This window comes from Sardina pilchardus, chromosome 11, assembly GCF_963854185.1.
Source record: "Sardina pilchardus chromosome 11, fSarPil1.1, whole genome shotgun sequence".
Lineage (NCBI taxonomy): Eukaryota > Metazoa > Chordata > Actinopteri > Clupeiformes > Clupeidae > Sardina > Sardina pilchardus.
The window spans coordinates 32,770,504-32,792,993 of NC_085004.1; the positions used below are offsets into that span (position 1 = coordinate 32,770,504).

The 22,490-nt window shown below is 44.0% G+C and overlaps 1 protein-coding gene across 2 annotated transcripts in view; it reads right to left on the reverse strand.

The window, feature by feature from the left end:
- The window catches only part of npm1b (nucleophosmin 1b), a 27,810-nt gene extending 5,481 nt beyond the window's left edge, over positions 1–22,329 (reverse strand). The window contains exons 1-9 of one of the 2 annotated variants that reach the window (XM_062549463.1): positions 22,260–22,329; positions 21,553–21,635; positions 16,819–16,938; positions 14,884–14,977; positions 14,268–14,359; positions 13,084–13,148; positions 12,599–12,674; positions 10,123–10,200; positions 2,014–2,112 (exon numbers count right to left, since the gene is read on the reverse strand). In XM_062549463.1, coding sequence (XP_062405447.1) covers positions 2,014–2,112; positions 10,123–10,200; positions 12,599–12,674; positions 13,084–13,148; positions 14,268–14,359; positions 14,884–14,977; positions 16,819–16,938; positions 21,553–21,635; positions 22,260–22,311 — 759 coding nt within the window. In that variant the 5' untranslated portion in view covers positions 22,312–22,329. The remainder of the gene's footprint in view (positions 1–2,013; positions 2,113–10,122; positions 10,201–12,598; positions 12,675–13,083; positions 13,149–14,267; positions 14,360–14,883; positions 14,978–16,818; positions 16,939–21,552; positions 21,636–22,259) is intronic. The other variant, XM_062549464.1, reaches the window with a different exon arrangement.
- Between the last annotated feature and the right edge of the window lie 161 nt (positions 22,330–22,490).

Below are 22,490 nucleotides of genomic sequence, written 5' to 3' on the forward strand. Positions count from 1 at the left end.
AGCCCCTATGTTAACCCTATGTGTTAAATTCCCATAGGGTTACATAGGGGATGAAGTACTTCCTTCCCTTAGCATTTAAGGAAAACATTTATTTATTTACGATACATTCTTCAATCACAAAGAAAATTGGTGTCCTTGGTGGTCATTTTTTGAATTAAGGCATTAAGATCAATTGTCAAATGATGATTTTATATTCCTGTTTTAGCATGGTATCAAATACATGTGCTCCACAATGTATATAGCTACATTTATATAAATACATAAACATGTGTGTAACTGAATGAAAACACTGTGAGAAGCACAGTAGGTTAAAGTGTGGGTTTTGTGAGGGGAACAGTACCAATGCAGTATAAGGGTTTTTCCTTCATTAGCCACGTTTACATGGACAAGTCTTTTGTCATTCTGATTCAACTATTGTGACCCTTGGCAGAGCGCCGGTACCGTACACATACGCATAGCACCAGTGCCCTCATTAGAGCGGCACAAGACACTTAGCGCCCGTAAATCAGGAGGGCCCAGGTTGGCCTTGGCACGCCTGCCACACCTACACCCACCGCTGCCTGTTGACATGGGGTACATTCTATTCCCATCAGGTGCTCTCAAGCGACTTGGAGTCTTTGATCAGAATACGCGTTGTTACCTATTTACCCGTGACACTATACAGCAGGCAATGCGACTGAAGGTACACATGGCTGTGTCATCAACCGGATCAGGCATTTTTATTACATTGCATGTCAATGCAATGTACTGTTATCACTGTTCTTCTTCTTATAATTATTATTGTCTTCCGACCAAAATCAACGATCAAAGGCTCTAGAACCACTGAACCGTTTGACGTCATTCAAGCACTCCTACAAAGGTCTCGAAACGGAGATTTGTTCTATGTATTTTTCAAATGTGTGAACTTTATACTTTTTGAGATATTTACGATAAAAGAAATTAAAATTCCCATAGAGTTTACATTGAGAGCTTTGGCGGCAAAGATTAATTGTTACGTCAGTGCGCAGCTGTCAGTAATCAAGGATCTCTGATCCAAAGCCATGCCACCGCCGCTGCGCTGAACCAGGCTAAACGTGAATGTTACATTACGTCTACTCATTAAGCTGTAACAGCTGCAGCTGCTGTAAACCAGGACGTTATCGTCTTGTCTCCTGTTAGGCTAGCCTACTCCTTACTTGATTTGTTTATATCGTTACAGTAGCCTAACCGGTTTGCTCTCGGTAACGTTATCAACAGCTATGACAATCTAACCTAACGTCAACGTAAACACTGTATAGCTGACGACAACCAAACTTGCTCCAGCCTACATAAAATATCCTACTGTAAGCTAACGATACATTTGCTAGATATCCTACCTGTTGCTGCATCATCGTTGATTGGCGTTGTTTGAGATTGTATTCCGTATTCCAATGGTGTCTAAGTCTATAGCCTATGTCCTACTTTTAACCTGCATTGTAGTAGTGTAGATATGGCTATATGCTATCCTACAAGTCGTTTCACTGTAGGCTACTAAATTGTCAGCTCTTGCAACTCGTCTGAAGTTGGCAACTTCATTTCAGTCTTTTAAATTCTAATTGGCCTAAATGAAGAGTTATTTTCCATAGCCTAATAGCCTATATCCACAATGTTGATGCATTTTCATAAATCACTTTTTAAATGTGACTTTCCAAGTAATTTCAGTGGAATTGTAATTGGGTTATTGTTATTTATCTATTCTTCTGTGTAGCCTAGTTGTCTTTTTAACTATTAGGCCTAATACAATGTTTTACACAGTCAACAACCTTTTTGCATTTACATGCAATGGTAATTCCTTCCATGGAATTACATTTTCTAGTTCCAATTGAGGTGTTCATATGAAATTGTTTATTCCAATTGAGCAGTTTTTCCGTGTCTAAACGGACTAAAATTGTCCATGTAAACGTGGCTATTTATTCATAAAGCGCCACTACAAGGGCGTGCACAAGTGCAGACACTGGACACTGGAGATCCAGGACACATATAGAGCTCACTCACCTCTTTGACGGCAGTGGTCAGCTTGCTCTTGACGTGGGCCACACTGAGGCCCTTAGAGGATGTGCTGGGCCCCGTCTTGTCTTTGCCTCCTCCCCCTGCCTGCACCAAGCACAGCCAAAGCATCGGTACTCATCACAACAGGGTCAATGGATGGATGGAGGTGTGTGTGTGTGTGTGTGTGTGTGTGTGTGTGTGTGTGTGTGTGTGTGTGTGTGTGTGTGTGTGTGTGTGTGTGTGTGTGTGTGTGTGTGTGTGTGGAGGTCTATGTGTAGGCACCAATGACAGCCAAAGCATTGTAATCCACCTCTCGTATATTTTACACACACACAGTTTACTGTGTTACTGCGTGTGTGTGTGGGCATCAAAGGCAGCCAAAAGCATCGTAACTCTCCTCTAATACCTTGCACACGAGCACAGTCATTTACTGTAGTCTATTGTGTGCATATACGTATGGAGGTGTGTGTGCGTGTGTGAGAGTGTGTGTGCACCATCCTTTACTGCAGTTTATTGTATGTATATACGTATGGAGGTGTGTGTGTGTGTGTGTGTGTGTGAGTCATCAGCATGTGAGTGTGGACCAGGATGGGAGCAGCAAACAGATGACCTATTCAGCCTGCAGGCAAGAGGGACAGTTTCTTGTATGTATACACGTATGTAAGTGTGTGTGTGTGTGTGTGTGTGTGTGTGTGTGTGTGTGTGGGCCAGTTTTCCTAATGTGACCAAGAGAGATGGAGAACAGAAAGGTAGGTTCTTGCCCCAAATGACGCCACCTTTGGTACCATGTGGAGCCAATGTGGTGGGCTGCAAAAGGTGCTTTTGAGGCTCCTGCGCAGGAGAGGGCAAGCCCAAACTCCTCACTGCACTGAGCAGTAGGGAGAGGACGGGAGAGGAACCAGGACGGGTTTGCCAGGTGATAATGGGGGGGGGGGGGGGGGGGGGATTCAAGAGTTTAACACCAAAACTGGGTGGCATTATTAATACATAGTGGACAAGATTATGTAAGGGGGATCAATGCACTTCAAGAACTTGAAGGCTGTGGCCAATGAAAAAAACACATATAGTCAGTCTGCAGACTTCATCAAGCCCATAGAGACTTGGAGATCACTGGAGAATCCACTTGACTTGGCTACAAGTCCAGAAGTGAAGAAGTGAATAAGCGTGTGAGTGGTGGGAGAGCCAGGCCAGCTGGGAGTGGGGCTGTGCTCTGGGAGAGCGAGGCGGCACAAGAGAGCACGCTGCCTCACTGGCCATGGTGGCCACAGGTGTGTCAACAACAAAAACAAAAACAAAATCAACAACACACGTCACACACACAGACACACACACACACACACACACACACACACACACACACGTAAACGCAAACACACACAAGCCTTGTGCCGGCACCAGCGCTATGCGTTCCACAAGCAGTGGCCTGTCCCTACACGCACACCAGCCTGGAATCCATTGTGATTGCAGGGTTTCATTGATGACTGAGCCATGTTGTTAACAGAGAGAGAGAGAGAGAGAGAGAGAGAGAGAGAGAGAGAGAGAGAGAGAGAGAGAGAGAGAGAGAGAGGGAGAGAAGGACAGAGAGGAAGAGAGACAGAGGGGGAACAGAGATACAGGGAGGGACACATGGAAAGAGAGACAGACAGAAAGTCAGACAGACAGACAGACGGACGGTGACAGGAAGAGAACGTGGGGAGCGACAGTGGGGTTTTGGCAGGTCGTTGAGAAGAATGGGAGACCCTAACATTTGACTAGGCTAACATGCAACACATGGGCAGAATGGGGCGTAATGGCTCCAGTGTGTGTGCCCTTTGCTGCTTAATCCTCCTACAAGACAACAGATGTCCTTTTTCGCACCTGTGCTTGGGAGTGTGTTCTGGTGGACCGTACACTGCCGGGGCGGCTCTATTGACCGATCTCACGAGAGCCCAGCCGCCTCACAATTACAGCGGATTTTGGTTCTATTTAAGTAGCAAAAAGGAAATGTTTGGTAAAGAGCATTAGGGCAAATGGCTCGAGTCACAAAGAAGTGCGCTGTGCAGAAAAGAAAGGGGAAAAAATGCACTAAATAGATGCTTCAAGTCACCATAAAAACACAAAACAACTGACACACAAAAAAAGAGGGAAAAAAGGAGAGGGGCTGGCATAGACCTCTTCCATTTAGTCCTTTCTGAGAGAATGCAATAATCCCTCTCTCTCTCTCTCCCTCTCTCTCTCTCCTTCCTCTAAAGAAATTGGCGTTCATCTCAGACATCAAAAGGTATCAAATTAAAGGACACACACATACACACACATACACACACACACGCATGCATGCATGCACACACACACACACACACACACACACACACACACACGCACGCACGCACACACACACACACCCACACACACACACACACACCTCTCAGGCTAAGAGAGCACACATGCTGTTGGCGGTGCGCCAGCGAGCGCTGTCCTGTGTATTTATTATTAGTGGGCGTCTTTGTGGAGCGGAGGACAGCTGTGGGCCCGAGACAGCTGATAAACAGACAGCGCACAGCACAGCGAGCTTTTTAATCTGCACCAGACACTGATTACAGATGCCACAGGACACAGGACTTAATCACTTGCACGCCATCATTTGATGGAATCGGCCGGCTCCGATACGCTCCTTTCACACACCCTCGGCCATGCCACTTCCACTTGCCCTCTGTGACATGAGCGACTCTTCCTGCTGTTTTGTTTTGTGCGAGTTGTCCTGTAGTTGTCCTTCGCCTATCAACACTCTAGCCCCCCACCCCACCTCACCCCACCCCAACAAACAAACAAACAAAGGCCAGATTTTCATTCCAAGATCAGACAATTCATTTGAAATCCCTCTGCTTTCATGTTGAAGTAGAGGTGTCAATCACATGACAGAGGCAGCGATTTATGCGTGGCAAGGTGACCTCTGGGCCTGGGAGGCTAACAACTTTACAGCCACACGTCGTCAGTCATCTCAGACGCTTTTCCTTTTGCAGTACAGTTTATAGTCCACTTCTGGCAGACATATAGGCCTCTAATTTGTAGATGGGGGGGGGGGGGGGCAGGTGAGATGCAGTGAGGTATCCTTCCACCACTTATCAGCTGTGCACCAGTGAACGAAAGAGAGGGAGTGAGTGAAAAAGAGAGGGAGAGAGAGAAGGAGAGAGAGAAGGAGAGAGGTAAAGAGAGGGAAAGAGAGCAAGTGAAGGGAAAGAGTGAAAGAGAGATAGAGAGAGAGAGAGAAAGAGAGAGAAAAAGGGTGAAAAAGAGAGGGAGAAAGAGAGCGAGGGAGAGATAGAGGAGGACTGCATCTGACATCCCATAATCATCAGCCACCTGAACATGAGGCCGCTTCCTCCGTCCTGGGGGCTTCACACACATCAAACACACTGGAGGGTCACGGGGCGAGGTGGCAGCAGGAAGCTGAGGAGGGGCCGGGGCAAATGGGAGGGGGCAGGGCCAAGAGGTGAGGGCTTTAGGGGGCTTTAGGGGGAGGCCTGGGGTGGGGGGGATGCTGAGAAGTTTAGGAAAGAGTCTTTCACCATCATGTCACTGAGGGGGGATTGAGCTTCTCTCTCTGTCTCTGCATGTGTGTGTGTGTGTGTGTGTGTGTGTGTGACTGAAAGGAACATAATCCCATTTCACACACCTAACTTCTTTTTTTTGCTTTTTAACCACTACTGTTAAGTCTAAATGCAGTAATTAGGGAATTAGCCCTGCTCGTGTGCACACACACAAGCACAGTGGCTCTCTCTCTCTCTCTCTCTCTCTCTCTCTCTCTCTCTCTCATACACACACACACACACACACACACACACACACACACACACACACACACACACACACACACACACACACACACACACACACACACACACACACACACACACACACACACACACACACACACACACACACACACACACACACACACACACACACACAGCCCCAGGCTTCTTCACACACATTAGGTAAATAGTTCTCCTCACGACAAGTGCTCCTGTGTCTAATAACACACTAACACGGCCTTGCATCACTGGGTCAAGTGAATTGTCATTTGTGCACCAAGAGGTGGGGTGTGTATGCTGTTTACACATTCCACCTGAAGCAGGTAGGTGTGCAGGTCTGTGCTCTGTGCTCTGTGTGTGAGTGTGTGTGTGTGTGTGTGTGTGTGTGAGCATGAGAGAGAGAAAGAAGAGAGAGAGAGAGAGAGAGAGAGAGAGAGAGAGAGAGAGAGAGAGAGAGAGAGAGAGAGAGAGAGAAGTAATGTTATGCCAACCAATTTCTGTTTGATTTAAATCCAGGCTTTAAAGATGAACTATGCACGTTTTTTTAGCTTAAGTTGCCTTAACTAATCAGCTTCGCAGTCATTGGAATGGTTATTTGACTTATACCGGGTTGAATGACGGCTGTCTCGCTTCCCCCTAGCGCCTCTGAGCGGAAAAACCACGCATGCAGGTTTTGTACCTCCAGGATGGCACTTCCTAACAGAAAGTCTCCAGCCTCGCAATCATGCTCATGAAAAGGCACATTGACTGATTAAGGAGTTTTGTCAAATATACACGCTAAAGCTGTATGGGAAGCTCTGCAGAGAAATCTGCAGCCATAAAAAGAGCGAAAACGAAAAGCGAAAGCGAAACCGGCGATGAAATCGCCAAACCTGTATAGTTTCCCTTTAACATAATGTGTTGAGTAGACTGCATTATGTGTTTCATGTTATTTTTCTGAAAGACCTTTCCTTCACTGATGTTCACTTCAGAGACAGATGTCCTGACGTTTTACTGCACACTTACTGCAGAACTGCCTAAATGTAAATGCATGGTTATTATCAGTGTGATGACTCTGTAGCAATTCACCAGTCCATCAATCCTGTATTTGAAAACTGGACACAGATTGTTAAGTATATGTATCAATAGGTACACATATTCCTCTGTATTAAGACAGTCATTTCTCTCTGAGGACATTGCTTTGTCTTTAAAGTTTTAGACCAACTAGACGAATCAGAGAATTTACGGCTTTGTTTGATGGATGGGTTCAAAAAAAGAATAATTTCATTTAATTGAGAAGCATTGATTTAGGTGAAAACAATAAGAACCCTTCCAACAAAAGCTCCCCACCCTACCAATAAAATAAGACTAGAATAATATGATGGCTTTGAGCGGTTTCTCTGCCTCAGGACCAAGACATCCTGCTACCATTGACAGAAATATGGATCCTGCATTGGGCCAAATGTTTTTGTAGAAGACTGTCTGTCTTCCTTGGCGAGGGAAGATTGGATGGTTCAAAAGGACGATTCTGACCACAAAAGTACTGAAAGTCCACCAAATTACATTTTGGTAATCTAATATTGGTTTATTTCATTCATTGAGGAATAGCTAACTTGACATTTTTGATACTTAGCTTTTCTTAGGGCACATTATCTGCATACATCTATTTACATCAGCATTTCTAAGAGATTCACCCTTTTTAAGCACCACTGTGTACAGATGCAAAGAAATGCTTTCTGAACAGTGCAGTAGTGTATGGATGCACATGACAGCAGCGTGATACTCAGAGGAGGGGTGGGGTGTGTCAGCTTTAACGTGAGCCCGGTCACTCATCTAGGTAATGCGTGCTCTCTCTTGTATATGGTTTTGATGGAGGCACGTTATCATTTCTTGGTTTCCAGTGTCTGACAGACGATCTCTGCGCAGTGTGACAGCAAAACACTGACCACTCACTTCTTAAACTGACCAATCATCTTCCTCAGGACAATGACATAAGGCATCATCGCTAGCCTCTCTGTTGGCCTTTGCACTGCAGTCTTCATGAATACATTCCCAAATATGCTATGCATCTTGCTTTCAGGCATGTTTACAAGGTCTGTATATGCAGACAATTGTGAAGTACAGGGCAATGATAAAATGTTGGATGCTTGAAATGTGATGAGTTTTCATCAATTCAACATGGCATCTTTCGCAATAACAATTTATTGCCAGCAGTTTAAATGTTTAAGAATATGAACTGATGTGTTGGACTTGGATCAAAGAAATGTCATGTGTGTTAGTCATCAAAGCACATACCAAAATTCCCCTTGTTATGTCTGGCTGAGAAAACACAAATTCAATGACTCAACCGAAATTAATATACCGTTCTACCTACAAAGACTTTACCCCACCCACAAAATCAGAGTTCGGGAAATTCAGTGTGAAGTCCCTCTATTGACAAGACAGAACCACAGCTGTTCGCACCAATCAAATCATCTGGGCAGACTTGATACGATGACGGACAGACACATGACTGCCAAGTTATTCACGTCACCTGACAGCACTAGATGTTAGATGTTTAGATTTCACTATGGTGTCTCTTGTACAAGATATTGAGAACAGAAAACATACAGAAAACTAGAAAAGCACTTAGAGAGCGCAGACCTCCGCCTGCATTGTTCTTCCTAGGTTGTCATACATTTGAACCTAAACTATTCAGATCGCCACCAAGTGGCCATACCATGCCATTACACCACTAAGCTAAATACATAAATGCCTTTGGAATCCCGGCGGAATTACGGATCAGTCCCAATTTAATCGTTTAATCGTATAAATAAAATAATAAAGAAATAAAATAAAGAACTATTTCAATTAATGCACTGAAATATGCCTGATGTGGAAAACAAGAGGCCAACACATTAAATGAATCATTTGCCAAAATCTGTGCTTCCCTGGAACAAAAAACAATGCCAAAGGAGCCATTTTTCGCTTTAAACTTGCAGCTGGCACAGAGTGAGAAAATAGTCTGTAAAGAAGCTCGCTTGGAGGCCGCCACAGTAAATGACCCGATAAATGAAGGATGTGGGCGCACTGCCACAGCCAAGTGTTTGAAAGGAAGCGCTGCCATGTCAGACCAGACGGCTGGCAGGAGCGCTACAGGCCTGGGTGGGTGCTCTGCGTGGATGTGCACCTCATGTTTCCACTAGGGCTGCAGCATTTGGGGGAAATTGCCATTTTGCAGACAGATCTTATGATTGCGATTTGATTTACTATTTGCTGCAGTTCAATATTCCAGATTTCACTTGAAGTTGGGTCACTTCTGATTGGTGAGCATGCCTAGTGCATGAGGAGCACAGCACTCCTGTTAGGGGAGTTTCAAAGTCTGTCACACAAGAAGGATGACATGCACCCCCGAAACATAGATGCCACTAACTTAACCACTGGGACAGAGTTGCAAGCTGCAAGATTGCAGCCTTTGTCATTAGCCCATTGCATTAGTTCAACTTGTAATTTCGATTAAAAAATGATTTAATTGTGCAGCCCCAGTCTCCTCCTTTACGGTTTCAGTTATCCAATTTATTTAGTATCTACTTTCTCACCATTGCCTTGTCTGGCCACATTTTGACATTGATCATCCAATGTTCATAAAAAGTAGCAAAAAGTCTCAAATACCCCAAACAACATAGACATTATATACTTCACAAGTGACTCCATATTGATCAGGATTAGAACTATAACCAAAGATCCTTCATTACTGACAAGATAGAGCAACATAATGCATCTCTATGGAAGCAAAATTCGAACAGTTCCTGTCTGCTTAAAGAGGTGTGTCGCAAAGTCGTCATAGTGGGATATCGATCTCTGTCAGATTGGCAAGCAGTTCAGTTCGAATGTAACGTCAATTTCTAGGTCTGCTTAAAGGCAGATTTCGCCCCCCTCCCCTTTGCGAAAACAGAACGTGGAAATGTTTGAACGTTTGCACCTCTCGTTCTCGCTCCGCTTTAACCCTCTCTGCTATAACCAACTCAATTAGATCTCCCAACTATAATGTGTTGTATTCTGCAATGGAATACTTAATACACAACCTTGTTGTATATCTAGCTGTGTGCTACTCACTGATGCTATGGCTTGTGATGTACCAGTGCTTATACAGCATGCCCTTACATGAGCATGTGCTTAGTCCCATTTCTACGTCCTCTGCAGTAAGGGCTATTTCATATGAAGAGGGAACCTTTCCTCTAGAAAGCTGGGAACAGACGGCGCACTGCCATGTTGCGCTCAGTGGGGTTTGTTGTGGTTTTGATGAGCGTCATTAGTAGCTCAGTTTAGCCAGAGATGGGGACATTTCCTGTCTGTGCTAGCCTACCTTAGACGCCTGGGCTTTCCCTGCAGGCCCGTTCTGTTTGAGCGCGCTCTTAGGACTCCTCTCTGGTAGTGCCTTACTCTGAGAGCAGAGCGGAGCGGAGGGAGAGAGAAAAGGGGGAGAGAGAGAGAGGAACAGAAAGGAGGGAGATAGAAAAAGAGAGAGAGCAGTAGAAAAAGAGAGAGAGCAGTAGAGAAAGTAGGTGGAGAGAAACAGAGGGGAAAAAAGGAGGGAAAGAGAGAGAAAGAGAGGAAAGGGGGGAGAAGAAGGAGAGTGAGACATTAGAGATATAAGTAGTGTGTGTGACCCTGAAAACATTAGGATGTTTCTAGAAAACAAAAGACTCCTTCAACTCGTCTTGAGCAGTCCTCCTGTCACAATATCAAAAATGTTTGGGCCCTCAACACAGGAACGGCGCTGTCAAACTAAGGGCTTTAACATTGGACAATGCCTCGCCTTTGAAATGCAATACGTTTTTATTATCTTTTTGCTCAAACTGTCAGAAACGGGTGATAAAAGTGTGCAGTAATTTGTATGTGCTGTAGTCTGTCTAGTTATGGCCTCGAGCGATTGATGTGGGCTGTCAGTGTTAACCTGTTCATCTCAATGGCATAGGAAAGGGATTAGGAAAAAAAGAGAGAGAGAAACAGAGAGAGAGGGAAAGAGACAGAGAGAGAGACAGAGAGAGCGAAGGAGGGAGAGAGGAGATGGGTAGAAATGAGATGGGGAGAGAGAGAGATATGGGAGGGGAGAGAAAGTAGAGAGGTAGAAACAAAGGAGAAGAGAGAAAAGAGAGAGAGAAAGCAAGGGAGAGATTGAGAGAGAGAAAAGAGAGAAAGAGAAGAGAATGAGAGAAGAGAGAAAGACATAGAAGAGAGGGGAGAGAGAAAATGAGGGAGAGAGAGAGCAAAGAGAGAGGAGAATGAGGGGGAGAGAGAAAAGAGAGCGAGAGAAAAGAGAGAGAGAGAGAGAGAGAGAGAGAAGACAGAGAGAGAGGGAGCACACGAGGAGTGCAGAGAGGTCAGAACAGGGTGAGCGCTGAAGGGGGAGGAAGGAGTTGGGACACAAAAAAAGGAAAACACATGGAGCACAGAAGACTCCGAGAGGTTGTGGAGGGCACAACAAAAAAGATAGAGGAGAGAGCTGGAGGAGAGAGAGAGAGAGAGAGAGAGAGAGAAAGAATGAACAGAGTAAATCAGTGTGTGACAGAAAACCTCAGCTGTCATCTCCCCCCCAGGCTAAGAATGGCTGCTCACAAAGCAGGTATGCACGTCTAGCCAGCTTTGATCTTTGCCTGGCACGGCTACACACACACACACACACACACACACACACACACACACACACACACACACACACACACACACACACACACACACACAGACACACACACAATGACCATGTCTGGATGCACGCACGCACGTGCACACACACACACACACACACACACACACACACACCTTGGATGTATAAACATGCTCTTTAAGCACAGAGGCCAGGTGCACTAGGGGACTTGATGAGAACCGGAGAGGGGTGGCGGTAGAACGGCTCCTTCAGAACACCAGGGGAACAGAACAGGGGTGGAAAAGCATGAGGTCCACAACACACCGTTCTTATGCCCTGATGGGACGCACCTTCATGCTATAAACTAATCAGTTTAGTATTTAAAAAAAATGTCAGCCTACACTGGTCTGACTGATGACAGGTGATGTGTTGAAAGCACAATAGATGAAAAGATATAAAGACAAACAGCAATGTGCAGGCATTGGCTAAGCCACAAAGCACACAGTTTGTCTGTATAGGTGAATAAATGCAGGTGTATGCATAGTGAGCAACTCTAACAAACTGACCTGTTGTAAAACATTTTCTCCCATTTGTACCAAAAGATATTAAAATGCAAGTTACTTGTGTACAGTATTGTGCAACAGTAAGGAACCATTAGCTCCTGGTACAGTCTGACACCTCTGTCCTCAACCCTAAGCACTCATTTCAATGAATAACTGGCTGGCAATTAAGTGCTGGCAGGTTACCTGGGGCCTACACATGCCACACTTACCTGGGATTTCCCATCTCAGTGCAACACACAACCTCTCCTTTGTCATTTGCAAAGGTCCAACCTCTCAGACACACACTGACCCCTAATGGTCACTACCACACACTGCACCCCAGAAGGTGTAGAGTACAATATATCCACAGGAGCCAATAGCTTCTCAACTGGCTCACCTAATGGCCAGCTGAAACGAACTATGCTAAAAACTACTGCTTTGTCATACATGTCCAGATTGTTAGTGGATAAATCCATGTGTTCCAAAAATGAGTGAAAATATCACAGCACAGAGTCAATGTGAGAAGTTAGTTTTTCTTTTCTTTTCTTAACTGGAAGATAAACCTTATTCTGTAAATGACACACACATCAGTAGGGCTGAGTGCCTTCTTTTGGACTAAAATGGAGTGAGGACTGTGGAATGTTCACCCTTACCTTCTTAGGTGATTTGATTGAACTCGCCTTGATGACTGGCTTCTCATCTTCTTCATCATCATCATCATCATCTTCGCTGTAAAGGCAAAGCAACAAGCATTTTCAAGTGTTCTGGCAAAACTCCCCCACCAGCCCTCATTCATACCAGCTCTAAATCTAAATGCAGTGCTGCTCTACCAGGCTCAAATCCAAATCTAAATGCAGTGCTATTTTACCAGCTCTAAATCTAAATCCAAATCTAAATGTAGTGCTACTTTACCAGCTCTAAATCTAAATCTAAATCTAAATGCAGTGCTACTTGACCAGGTTCAAATCTAAATCTAAATCTAAATGCAGTGCTTCTCTACCAGGTCTTAATCTAAATCTAAGTACAAATTAAAATGGCACCTTAGCAAGACCATTAGCCTAACTACTACTACCTAAAAACTACCATTTGTTAGGCTTTACATGCAAAGAGGTATAAAAGAATTAGCTTGCAATCTTACTCATCCTCATCCTCACTGTCATCCTCACTGTCTTCGTCTTCATCAGAATCAACTTTCAGTTTCTTCTATTATGGGCAGAGAGAAGTACACACACACGCACGCACACACGCACACACACACAGACACACACACAGACACAATTATACCCTCAGAAAGCTAAGCCTTCTAGGACGTATCCCGACTTCAAGGTTATGTCACATCTAGGGTAAAGAAGTCAACATTTTAAAAATGCTATGATATTAATTTTACATAAATACATACATCTATTCGAATAAAACGTCTTCTGACAAATTGCTTCCACAAGATGGCGCAAGACCTTGTTGTTTTCTTATCAAAGCCTGATTTGTTAAAGACAGTTGAGAACAAATTCACTGTGCAAAGATGGCTTTAGAGATTCGCAGCATACAAAGTACAGTATTCCAAACACGCCATGGTTAATGAATACATAGGTTGAACTAAGTGATTGCTTTTTCCAGAGAATTAAATGAGAAGATTCAAATGAGATGAATTGAGGAGTATGCTATTCTCTTATGACTGAACTGACTCACAATGTACAATAATCGCAATAAAAATGATTGCTGCCAAAAAGTTCTAATAGTCGTATACAAGTAATCACCTTAGTGTCAGTTCTCACCCCTAGAAATGACTGCCCTAACAGTTCAACAACCGCATGTCAATGTAATACAGTACAAAAACACATAAAATACAGTTGCATGAAAACATTTGGCAATGACGTGGGAGCAAGACTAACAAGTCGGCTGTCTGATGCTGGAGTTGACACAGAGGTGACTTCACAGCAGCATACCCACATGAGTCAAATGCAAGTGTGAGCAGTGAAGCTTCAACATCAGTGATGCAACCCATTCCTTATACCATAAAATCATCTGTTGCAGTGATCGCACTACAAGGGTGACTGTTACAGTTAACAATGGCAAGGCCAGTTTTACAGAGCTTAGGCAGTTCTAGCATAGTGGTTAAGGAGGTGGCCTAGCATGCAGTGGCCTGAAAAGTTGTGGGCTCAATACCCGGCTTCCACGGCTGTGCCCTTGAACAACGCACTTCCCCCCCGAGATGCTCCAGGGCACAGTGGACAAAAGTGTCGGCTAGATGAAGGAATGGAATGTCCAGATGGAGCAGGTCAGCAGTATAGTAAAGCTCCATTCGTGTTCTCAGATCAAGCGTACCTTCGGAGGAGCTTTTCCTGACAACATATTGGAGGGCCTCTTCACTGGCGACGTGTTGTTCTCCTCCTCTTCGTCATCCGAGTCTTTTACACCTGAAGGCAGTTGGACACACAGATCAGACTGCTAGTGCACAAGAAGGTCAAAGATACCATGTGAACACAAGGTGCCCACTAACACATGTACTGCACGTGTTCAGTATGTTTACATCTTTTGCAGGAGGGTGAAGAGACAGACAGGAAGTGAGTAGGAGGGAGGGATGGGGAGGGATCAGGAAATGACCCGGATCAGAACTGAGCCCAAGTGCCCGTCACAGCTTGGACCCGTGTGTGGTACAGCGCCACGGCCCCTCCCTGTGTGTGTGTGTGTGTGTGTGTGTGTGTGTGTGCGTGTGTGTGTGTGTGTGTGCGTGTGCATCTCTGTGTGAGCATACATTACTCAGCCTTTTGTACTGTTTGTTTTGCTCTTTGTCTATTATGATGTGCATAAGGCTTGAAATAAACAGAAACTTAAGTTCCATGTTTTCAACATTATGTCTTCGATCTGGTGGGAACACAATGGGGATATTCGATATGCACAACAATTTATGAACAGCCATAGACAGGGACGCAATACTCACTGACAAAATGCTGGCCACTGATGTAGACTGGGCCGCTACCTGACTGCAGCCGGAAGCACACTGGAAGGGTGACCTCAAACCCCCCCAAACTCACCTGTAGATTGGGAAGAGGTGAGACATAGGTGATTAGCAGGTATAATAATCTCACAAAAACACCTCCCCTGTGCCAACAATAAGATTTGTGGTGACGATTTTCCCCTTAACGTACACCCTGTCTGCGTTAGGGCAGTACTGCAATAGACATCTCACGAATGATAGGTCTGCGTCATGAATTTCTAAACATCTTCATCCCTCAACACGTTCTAAGCAAAGATAACCAGTCGGTGCATGACTTACTGAAAGGTATGCCAAAGCCTCCACCTTGTTCAGGGGAAACAACGCAGTCTATTAATATAATTTTTTAACTGTGAATCCATCTCTGCTTTTTTTCAGTTCTGACCTTAGCAGACGGAGCACTTAATCAAAACATCTTTTCTCACGTACGCGGCTGATTGTGTAACGCCGATGTGCTTGAAGGTGCAGCCTCAGATTCTCAATGAACATTCCACACAGAGAGGCGTTGTTGGCGTGACGTTGCAATGGCAACCAAATAACAACAGCTGCAGGCCTATGGCACGCCACTCGACCTCAGAATGCTTTTAATTGACAGCTGTACACCTGTCACAATTACGGCTGAACAGTGCGAACTTGCCGACTGTTGTAAACTGCGATTGATTACATGCAGGTGTCAATCTCCGAGTGTTTGTGTATCTCCAGCCGAGCCCCAGAGCGTTTCTCTTTTCTTTTCTCACATTGGGAATAATCTGTCAGGTCAAGGCAAGCGTGAGGCATTGTGTTTCTTTTCACAGCTGGGTAAGAAAAGAAACACTGGTAGGCAAAAGTACAAAAGAATGGGCACCAGCTGATAAGAGATGGGTGTTTTGCATGTGACTAAAATAAACCATTTTCTCATCACTGACACATCTGAAATTTTCAGGTGTGTTTGTGCAGAAACAGAACAGTCTCAACAAAACAGCCCGACACAACCCCATAATAAACAACACTAGGTGGGTCTACGGACACGTTTAATAGGATTAGAATCACAATAATGGCTCAATCAGAATAACACATTAGCCACGTTTAGATGGACACTTCTATTCCAATTAGAAACCGAATAACAGTTCAATCGGAATGAAAATCGCCATATAAACACCTCAATCGGAATGAAAATTCCTTATCCGATCAGAATTCTAATCGGAATGAAAGAGGTGGTGTAGTCCGTTCCTATTCTGAATGAAGTCAATGAACAGCCATGTACGGTCATTCGGATTGACTGCTATATCTTCCCAATGAAAAGTAGGCAACAACAGCTATTCCGATCAAAGATTCTAAAGCATTTGAAAGCACCTGATCGGAATAGAACGTACCCCATGTTAACAAACGGCACAACATTTTCAATGGTAAGTTTCATCGGAATGACAAAAAAAAAAAAAACTGTCCATGTTAACGTGGCTATTGATCTGAATTCAAACTGCCAATCTGATTACAATTTTAATCGGAATCAGAATGAAAGGTATATTCCGTTCTTATTCCGATTGAACAGCCATGTATACGGCCTGCTGTAGCTTCTCAAGGAAAAGTAAAGCAGCAACGGCTATTCAGATCAAAGATTCCAGTTAGTTTAATCAGAATGACTGTCCATGTAAACATGGCTACTGATGCACAACGCTTCTGCCAATATCAATAACATGTTAAAAAACGGGAAGGGGATTGGAGACCTCTCCCATTCAATGACTACAATGACATAAAGCTTCAGAGAAAGCTTCTTTTTCACAAGCTATACATCAAAACATAAAAGGCTAGTTCAAGATCCTGAATAAAGGGCAACAGAGGGGGATTAGGTTGCTATGCTCTTGACATGGAACATACAGCATAGTGGATTGTGCAGAAACTCACCGACGGTAACACAGATGGTTTGAGAACCACGAGGGGGAACTTTGTGGACTTCCCTTCATACGTCATCCCTTCAATCTCCACGGTGTGAAACTTATCTTCTGCCTCTGCACCCAGACACACCTGGAAACAGGCATCAGCAGAGGGCTGTTCAGAGAATGGCTGTGTGGTAGTAGACTTTCAACTTAAAGGGATATTCCGCCATTTTTGGAAATAAGCTCATTTTCCACCTCCCCTCGAAAAAACAATTGATATTTACCTTTTTCCCGTTCATCCAGCCATTCTGTGAGTCTGGCGATACAACTTTTAGCTTCAGCCTAGCCTAGATCAGTGAAACGGATTAGACCAGAAGCACCTCGCCTGCTAGCATCATGTTCAGAAGTGACCAAGATTTCCGGTAATTTTCCCATCTAAAACTTGTCTCTTCTCAAGTTAGAAAGTGCAATAAGACCAACTGAAAATGAAACCTGCCGTTTTTCTAGGCTGATTTGGCATGGAACTACACTCTCATCTTGCGTAATAATCAAGGCAACTTGCAAACGTACCATGGGCGCAGTGATACCACACAGCATCTGAAAATAGTCCCCATAGACAACAAGCAGTAGTAGTGCCAGTAGTTTGCAAGTTGCCTTGATTATTACACCAGATGAGAGTGCAGTTCCATGTCAAATCAGCCTAGAAAAATGGCAGGTTTCATTTTCAGTTGGTCTTATAGACCTCTGAAGTTCGCCTACAAAAAAGCCACCATCTTTGCCGAAATAAGGAGATCCGGTATCTTGAGATTTTTTCTATGGGAAAATAACATGGGGATTTTCAATTATCGCACCTGTTAAACTCGCGCGGGGATGATGACATTGGAAATGCAGACGTTTTTCACTTCACAGTTTTGTCCACTGCCGTCTAGTGGATACTGTGATCTTCGGTAGGTGAAGACGGCACACTTTGATCTTTGCTACCCCAGAGCTAACTTACCATGCAACTTGCCATAGGCAGTTAGCTTCAATTAACTCCAGGATCTCCTAATATGGGCAAAGATGGCAGCTTTGGATCCTTTTTGTAGGCGAACTTCAGAGGTCTATTGCACTTTCTAACTTGAGAAGAGACACGTTTTAAATGGGAAAATTACCAGAAATCTTAGTCACTTTTAAACATGATGCTAGCAGGCGAGATGCTACTGGTCTAATCCATTTCATCTAGGCTAGGCTGAAGCTAAAAGTTGTATTGCCAGACTCACAGAATGGCTGGATAAACTGGAAAAAGGTAAATATCAATTGTATTGCTCGAGGGGAAGGGGAAAATTAGCTTATTTCCAAAAATGGCGGAATATCCCTTTAACATGTGCTGTTTTCCTTAAACGTAAAGGGTACCTCTCATTCATCTATCCTCCCTTCCTTCATTCCTCGGTCCTCCAACTCGTTCCCACTGATCTATAAAGAACACTGGATAGACTATCCCATTGTAAGTTGCCACCCCATCATTCTTTATCTAGATCAGCGGGAATAAGGACCGAGAAAGGAAGGGAGGTTAGATAAAAAGATGAATGAGAGGCACCCAAAGATTCTGGACCCACCATAACAACATGCAAAGCATGAGAACACTGGGGGAAACTTAGGCCGTGTTCAGACTGCAGACGAATCTGATTCAAATCTGATTCCTTCTCATATCCGATTTTTACTGCGGACTGTTCACACTGCCTTTAGCAAGTGTCCAAATCGGATATGGCTCTGTTCAGACTGGGTCACATTAGTAACAGATCTGACAGGTTGCTGTAGCAACGAAAACAAACATTTCTGCCATCAGGAGGAAACACTTGCTAATTTGCTGTGATTAAACATAGAACAATACAACTAGGTGAGTGTTCATTGAATGCATGCATACATGTGCGTATTTGCGCGACAGAAACCGAAACTAATCAGTGGCAAGCTCTGCTTCAAACTGTTGGAAGGCTGTTTAATTACTTAAAGGGATAATCCGGAGTGAAATGCACTTTAGATCAATTTTTCGGACTATTGGGAGTACATACGTTGAGTTGACACCAAAATCATGTCATTCGGATGTATTTTGAGAAAGTTCGAGTTCACCGTTTTTAGCCAAAACTCGTTAGCCTGGAAGTGACCGGGGCAGGTCCTTTCGCCACTACAAAACGCTATTTTTATACCTCTTCTACTGTTCCAAACAACACTACACTTACGTGGTAGTGAGTAGAGGGTCCCTAAAGCCAAACCGAAGTATCCCCACGTCTTTATGTGGTCGGATAGAGAGTCCAGAATGAATTTAATCGAGTCAGTACCTTCCGGAAATGTCGCGGCGGCAGCAGCGCAACGCTTCAACAACACTTACTAACATTTCCAGAAAGGTACTGACTCGATTAAATTCATTCTGGACTCTCTATCCGACCACATAAAGACGTGGGGATACTTCGGTTTGGCTTTAGGGACCCTCTACTCACTACCACGTAAGTGTAGTGTTGTTTGGAACAGTAGAAGAGGTATAAAAATAGCGTTTTGTAGTGGCGAAAGGACCTGCCCCGGTCACTTCCAGGCTAACGAGTTTTGGCTAAAAACGGTGAACTCGAACTTTCTCAAAATACATCCGAATGACATGATTTTGGTGTCAACTCAACGTATGTACTCCCAATAGTCCGAAAAATTGATCTAAAGTGCATTTCACTCCGGATTATCCCTTTAATAGAACAATGTGGATTCTTGCAACTTCCCTGAAACAGAGCAGAGACTGTATAATGCTATATTTAGCATTGAGTATTGATAAGTCACGTTAAATATAACATGGTCAAATGACATAGCCGTAACGTTGCTCCACAACTCGAAATAGGTGGGCGGTCACGCACGTAAAGTCACGTCACGGACAGTCAAATCCGATCTGAGTGTTGGGAGCTGTTCAGACTGAGACGCATCTGTCCATATCCGATACGAATGCGATATGAAACTACCTCCTGGATGTGATTTTGGAAAATTGGATTTCATGTGACCTGTCACTGTTCAGACTACAAAAGTGACATCCGATTCAAATCGGAATGGGCTAAAAATCGGATTTTGGCTGGCAGTCTGAACGCAGCCTTAGGCTTAGTTCACACTGGCAGTCGAAATCGGATGTCTTGCATATCCGATCAGAACCTGATCTTTCTGACTGACTGTTCTCATTGCATATTGCAAGTGATCACATCCGATCACATCCGATCTTGGCGTACAATGCTCAGATCCGATATAAATTACACACACCTGTATTCATTAGGTAGAGTTGTACACAACCAAGTCGTCATGGATGAAAGTGGATTTATTTTTTATATTTTCCAACTTATTATGCGTAGCCGCGGCGCAAATACCTCGTCACCCTCAACAAAAATTATGACTTGAGTCTGACGTTGCTTTTTGTTTTGCTGGTAGCCCTGGCGCACGCGCTGAATCAATCAATCAATCAATCACTTCCGTCACTCAGAATTACGTTGCAATTGTTTGTCGCAGTGCAAATGACGAAAAGGGCACGGTGAAATCCTATTCAAGTGGTTTGACTGTTCAGATTGAGTCATATCCGATAGTAAGTGATATTGAAACCACCTCCGTATGTGGTGCGAATCAGCATTGGAAAAATCGCATTTCATGCGGTTTTGTGCCGTTCAGACTACCCAAAATTCAAGCTAGATACAATCCAGATAAGCAAAAAATCGGATTTCGACTGCCAGTGTGAACTAAGCCTTAGTCTGGGTGTTCCCATGCTGCCTTGCGCACGATTTGATTCATTGAGAAGTGGTGGCGCTATCCAGGCTAGGGGAAACTACTCAACATTCTCAATGTTATCACCTAGAATTCCACAGCAGTTTTCAGTTATGATAAGAACTACTTTCTCTCAGAGGTGCAAAAGTCCAGCTTCAAGAGAGTAAAAGTCCTGCCACATTTTTGTTCCAACCAGTCACTTAATCAGCTGATTCTAATTAGCACAGCTACTAAGCCAGGTCATTAGTGAAATCACCTGTGTTAAGTGCACAGGAAAAAACAGTACGTGGCAGGATTTTATTTTTTTGTATATTTTTTGGGCTTTTATGCCTTTAATGATAGGACAGTAGAGAGAGACAGGAAGTGAGTGGGAGAGAGCGTTGGGGTGGGATCCGGAAAGGACCACGGGGCGGGAATCGAACCCGGGTCGCCGGCGTGCGGTGCAGGTGCCCCAGCCAGTCGCGCCACGGCTGGGGCCACGTAGCATGATTTTTACTTTCTGAAGCTAGACTTTTACATCTCTGCTTTCTCTACATTAAATACAAACAAAATATATGCTGTTGAGAAGCTACAAAAACCTTGCTCTAGTCCATATTTAAAATATGCAGTTGTTTGTTTTCTTTGCTCTTTAACTTCATGCACATGTTCCTTGATGGATGCAATGCATGCCAGATCAGTGTGCCTCCAAGCAGAGCTAGAAAACTCTGGTTTCAGAAAGCGAAAGGCCTACCACATATTTTTTATAACCATTTACTTTAACAGTCAGGTAGCTCTGCTAATAAAGGAATAAATCAGCTGTGTTAAGTGGGAGTAGCCTACTTTCCAAAGCCTCAGATTTCCCATTTTTGCCCTCAATTCATGGGTTTCATGATCACCTTTCCACAGGTGTATACAATAAAGCACCTAGATTGTGAATGCAGACTGCATGGTGCTTGATTAATAGACCTAGGGAGAGGGACCTAATGAACACCATGAATACCAGGTAGGAAGGAGCTGCTTGTCTTACCGCTTTCAGTGACAGCTGGTGTTCAGCTTCATCGTCATCCACTTCGACTTTGTGTTCTTTCTTATCTGCCTTGAGTGAACAACCTGTCCGACAAAAAAGTATGCAGCGATTATGAATTCCCTGACTAACAACTTTGATGTAGCTTTAGTTTGTTTACCACCTGCTTGACAGTCATCTCTGCCTATAGCATGGTCAAGCGTTGGGTAGCAGGTAGAAGTGTTAATTAGCCAATTCACAATCAAAGCCATATGCCCTTTCGGCTCATATCTGCAGAACCAACATCAAAAGCAAGCAAAATGTCAAACTACCATTGGTACCACTGGGTACTGAAACGTTGCTATTGTTGTACACCACTGCATGTTACGTTTGCAGTAATATGACAGGCAAACAGATTATCTAGCTAATTCGTTCATTTAAGATGGCTGGTGAATATCGTAATGCAACTATACATATTTCATTACGAAAGCATGCATCGTTTGCCTGAATTTAAGTTTTAGCTTGGGCAAGCTAGGCATCTAGAGAATAATGGGCTATTCAGCTAGCAATGGCTAACTTTGCACATCTAACCCACAGCAAATCTGTCGTCCATACCCGCTAACTCAGTATCTGCTGCCAAATATTCAGTCAAATTACTATTCAGGTAAATTAAAATACTGCTTGCACATTCATTTGAAATGGGAATGAGAGAGAGTGTTTATTAACCTCACCAAATAAATACATCTGGGGTCGGCTAAGGTCGGGAATACTATCTTCAGCCATTTTTGCGCCACTATCGCTCTTGAATTGTAATTCCGGGGTCTGACTGATGGCTCGAGTAGCGAATGGGATGTGGCACACACTACTTCGCCCGCCCCAATGCTGACTCTGTCCAATTGAATGTTATTTTGAAAATTTGGACGCTGATAGCCTCACTACTTATTTTCAACGCCAAGTGTCGC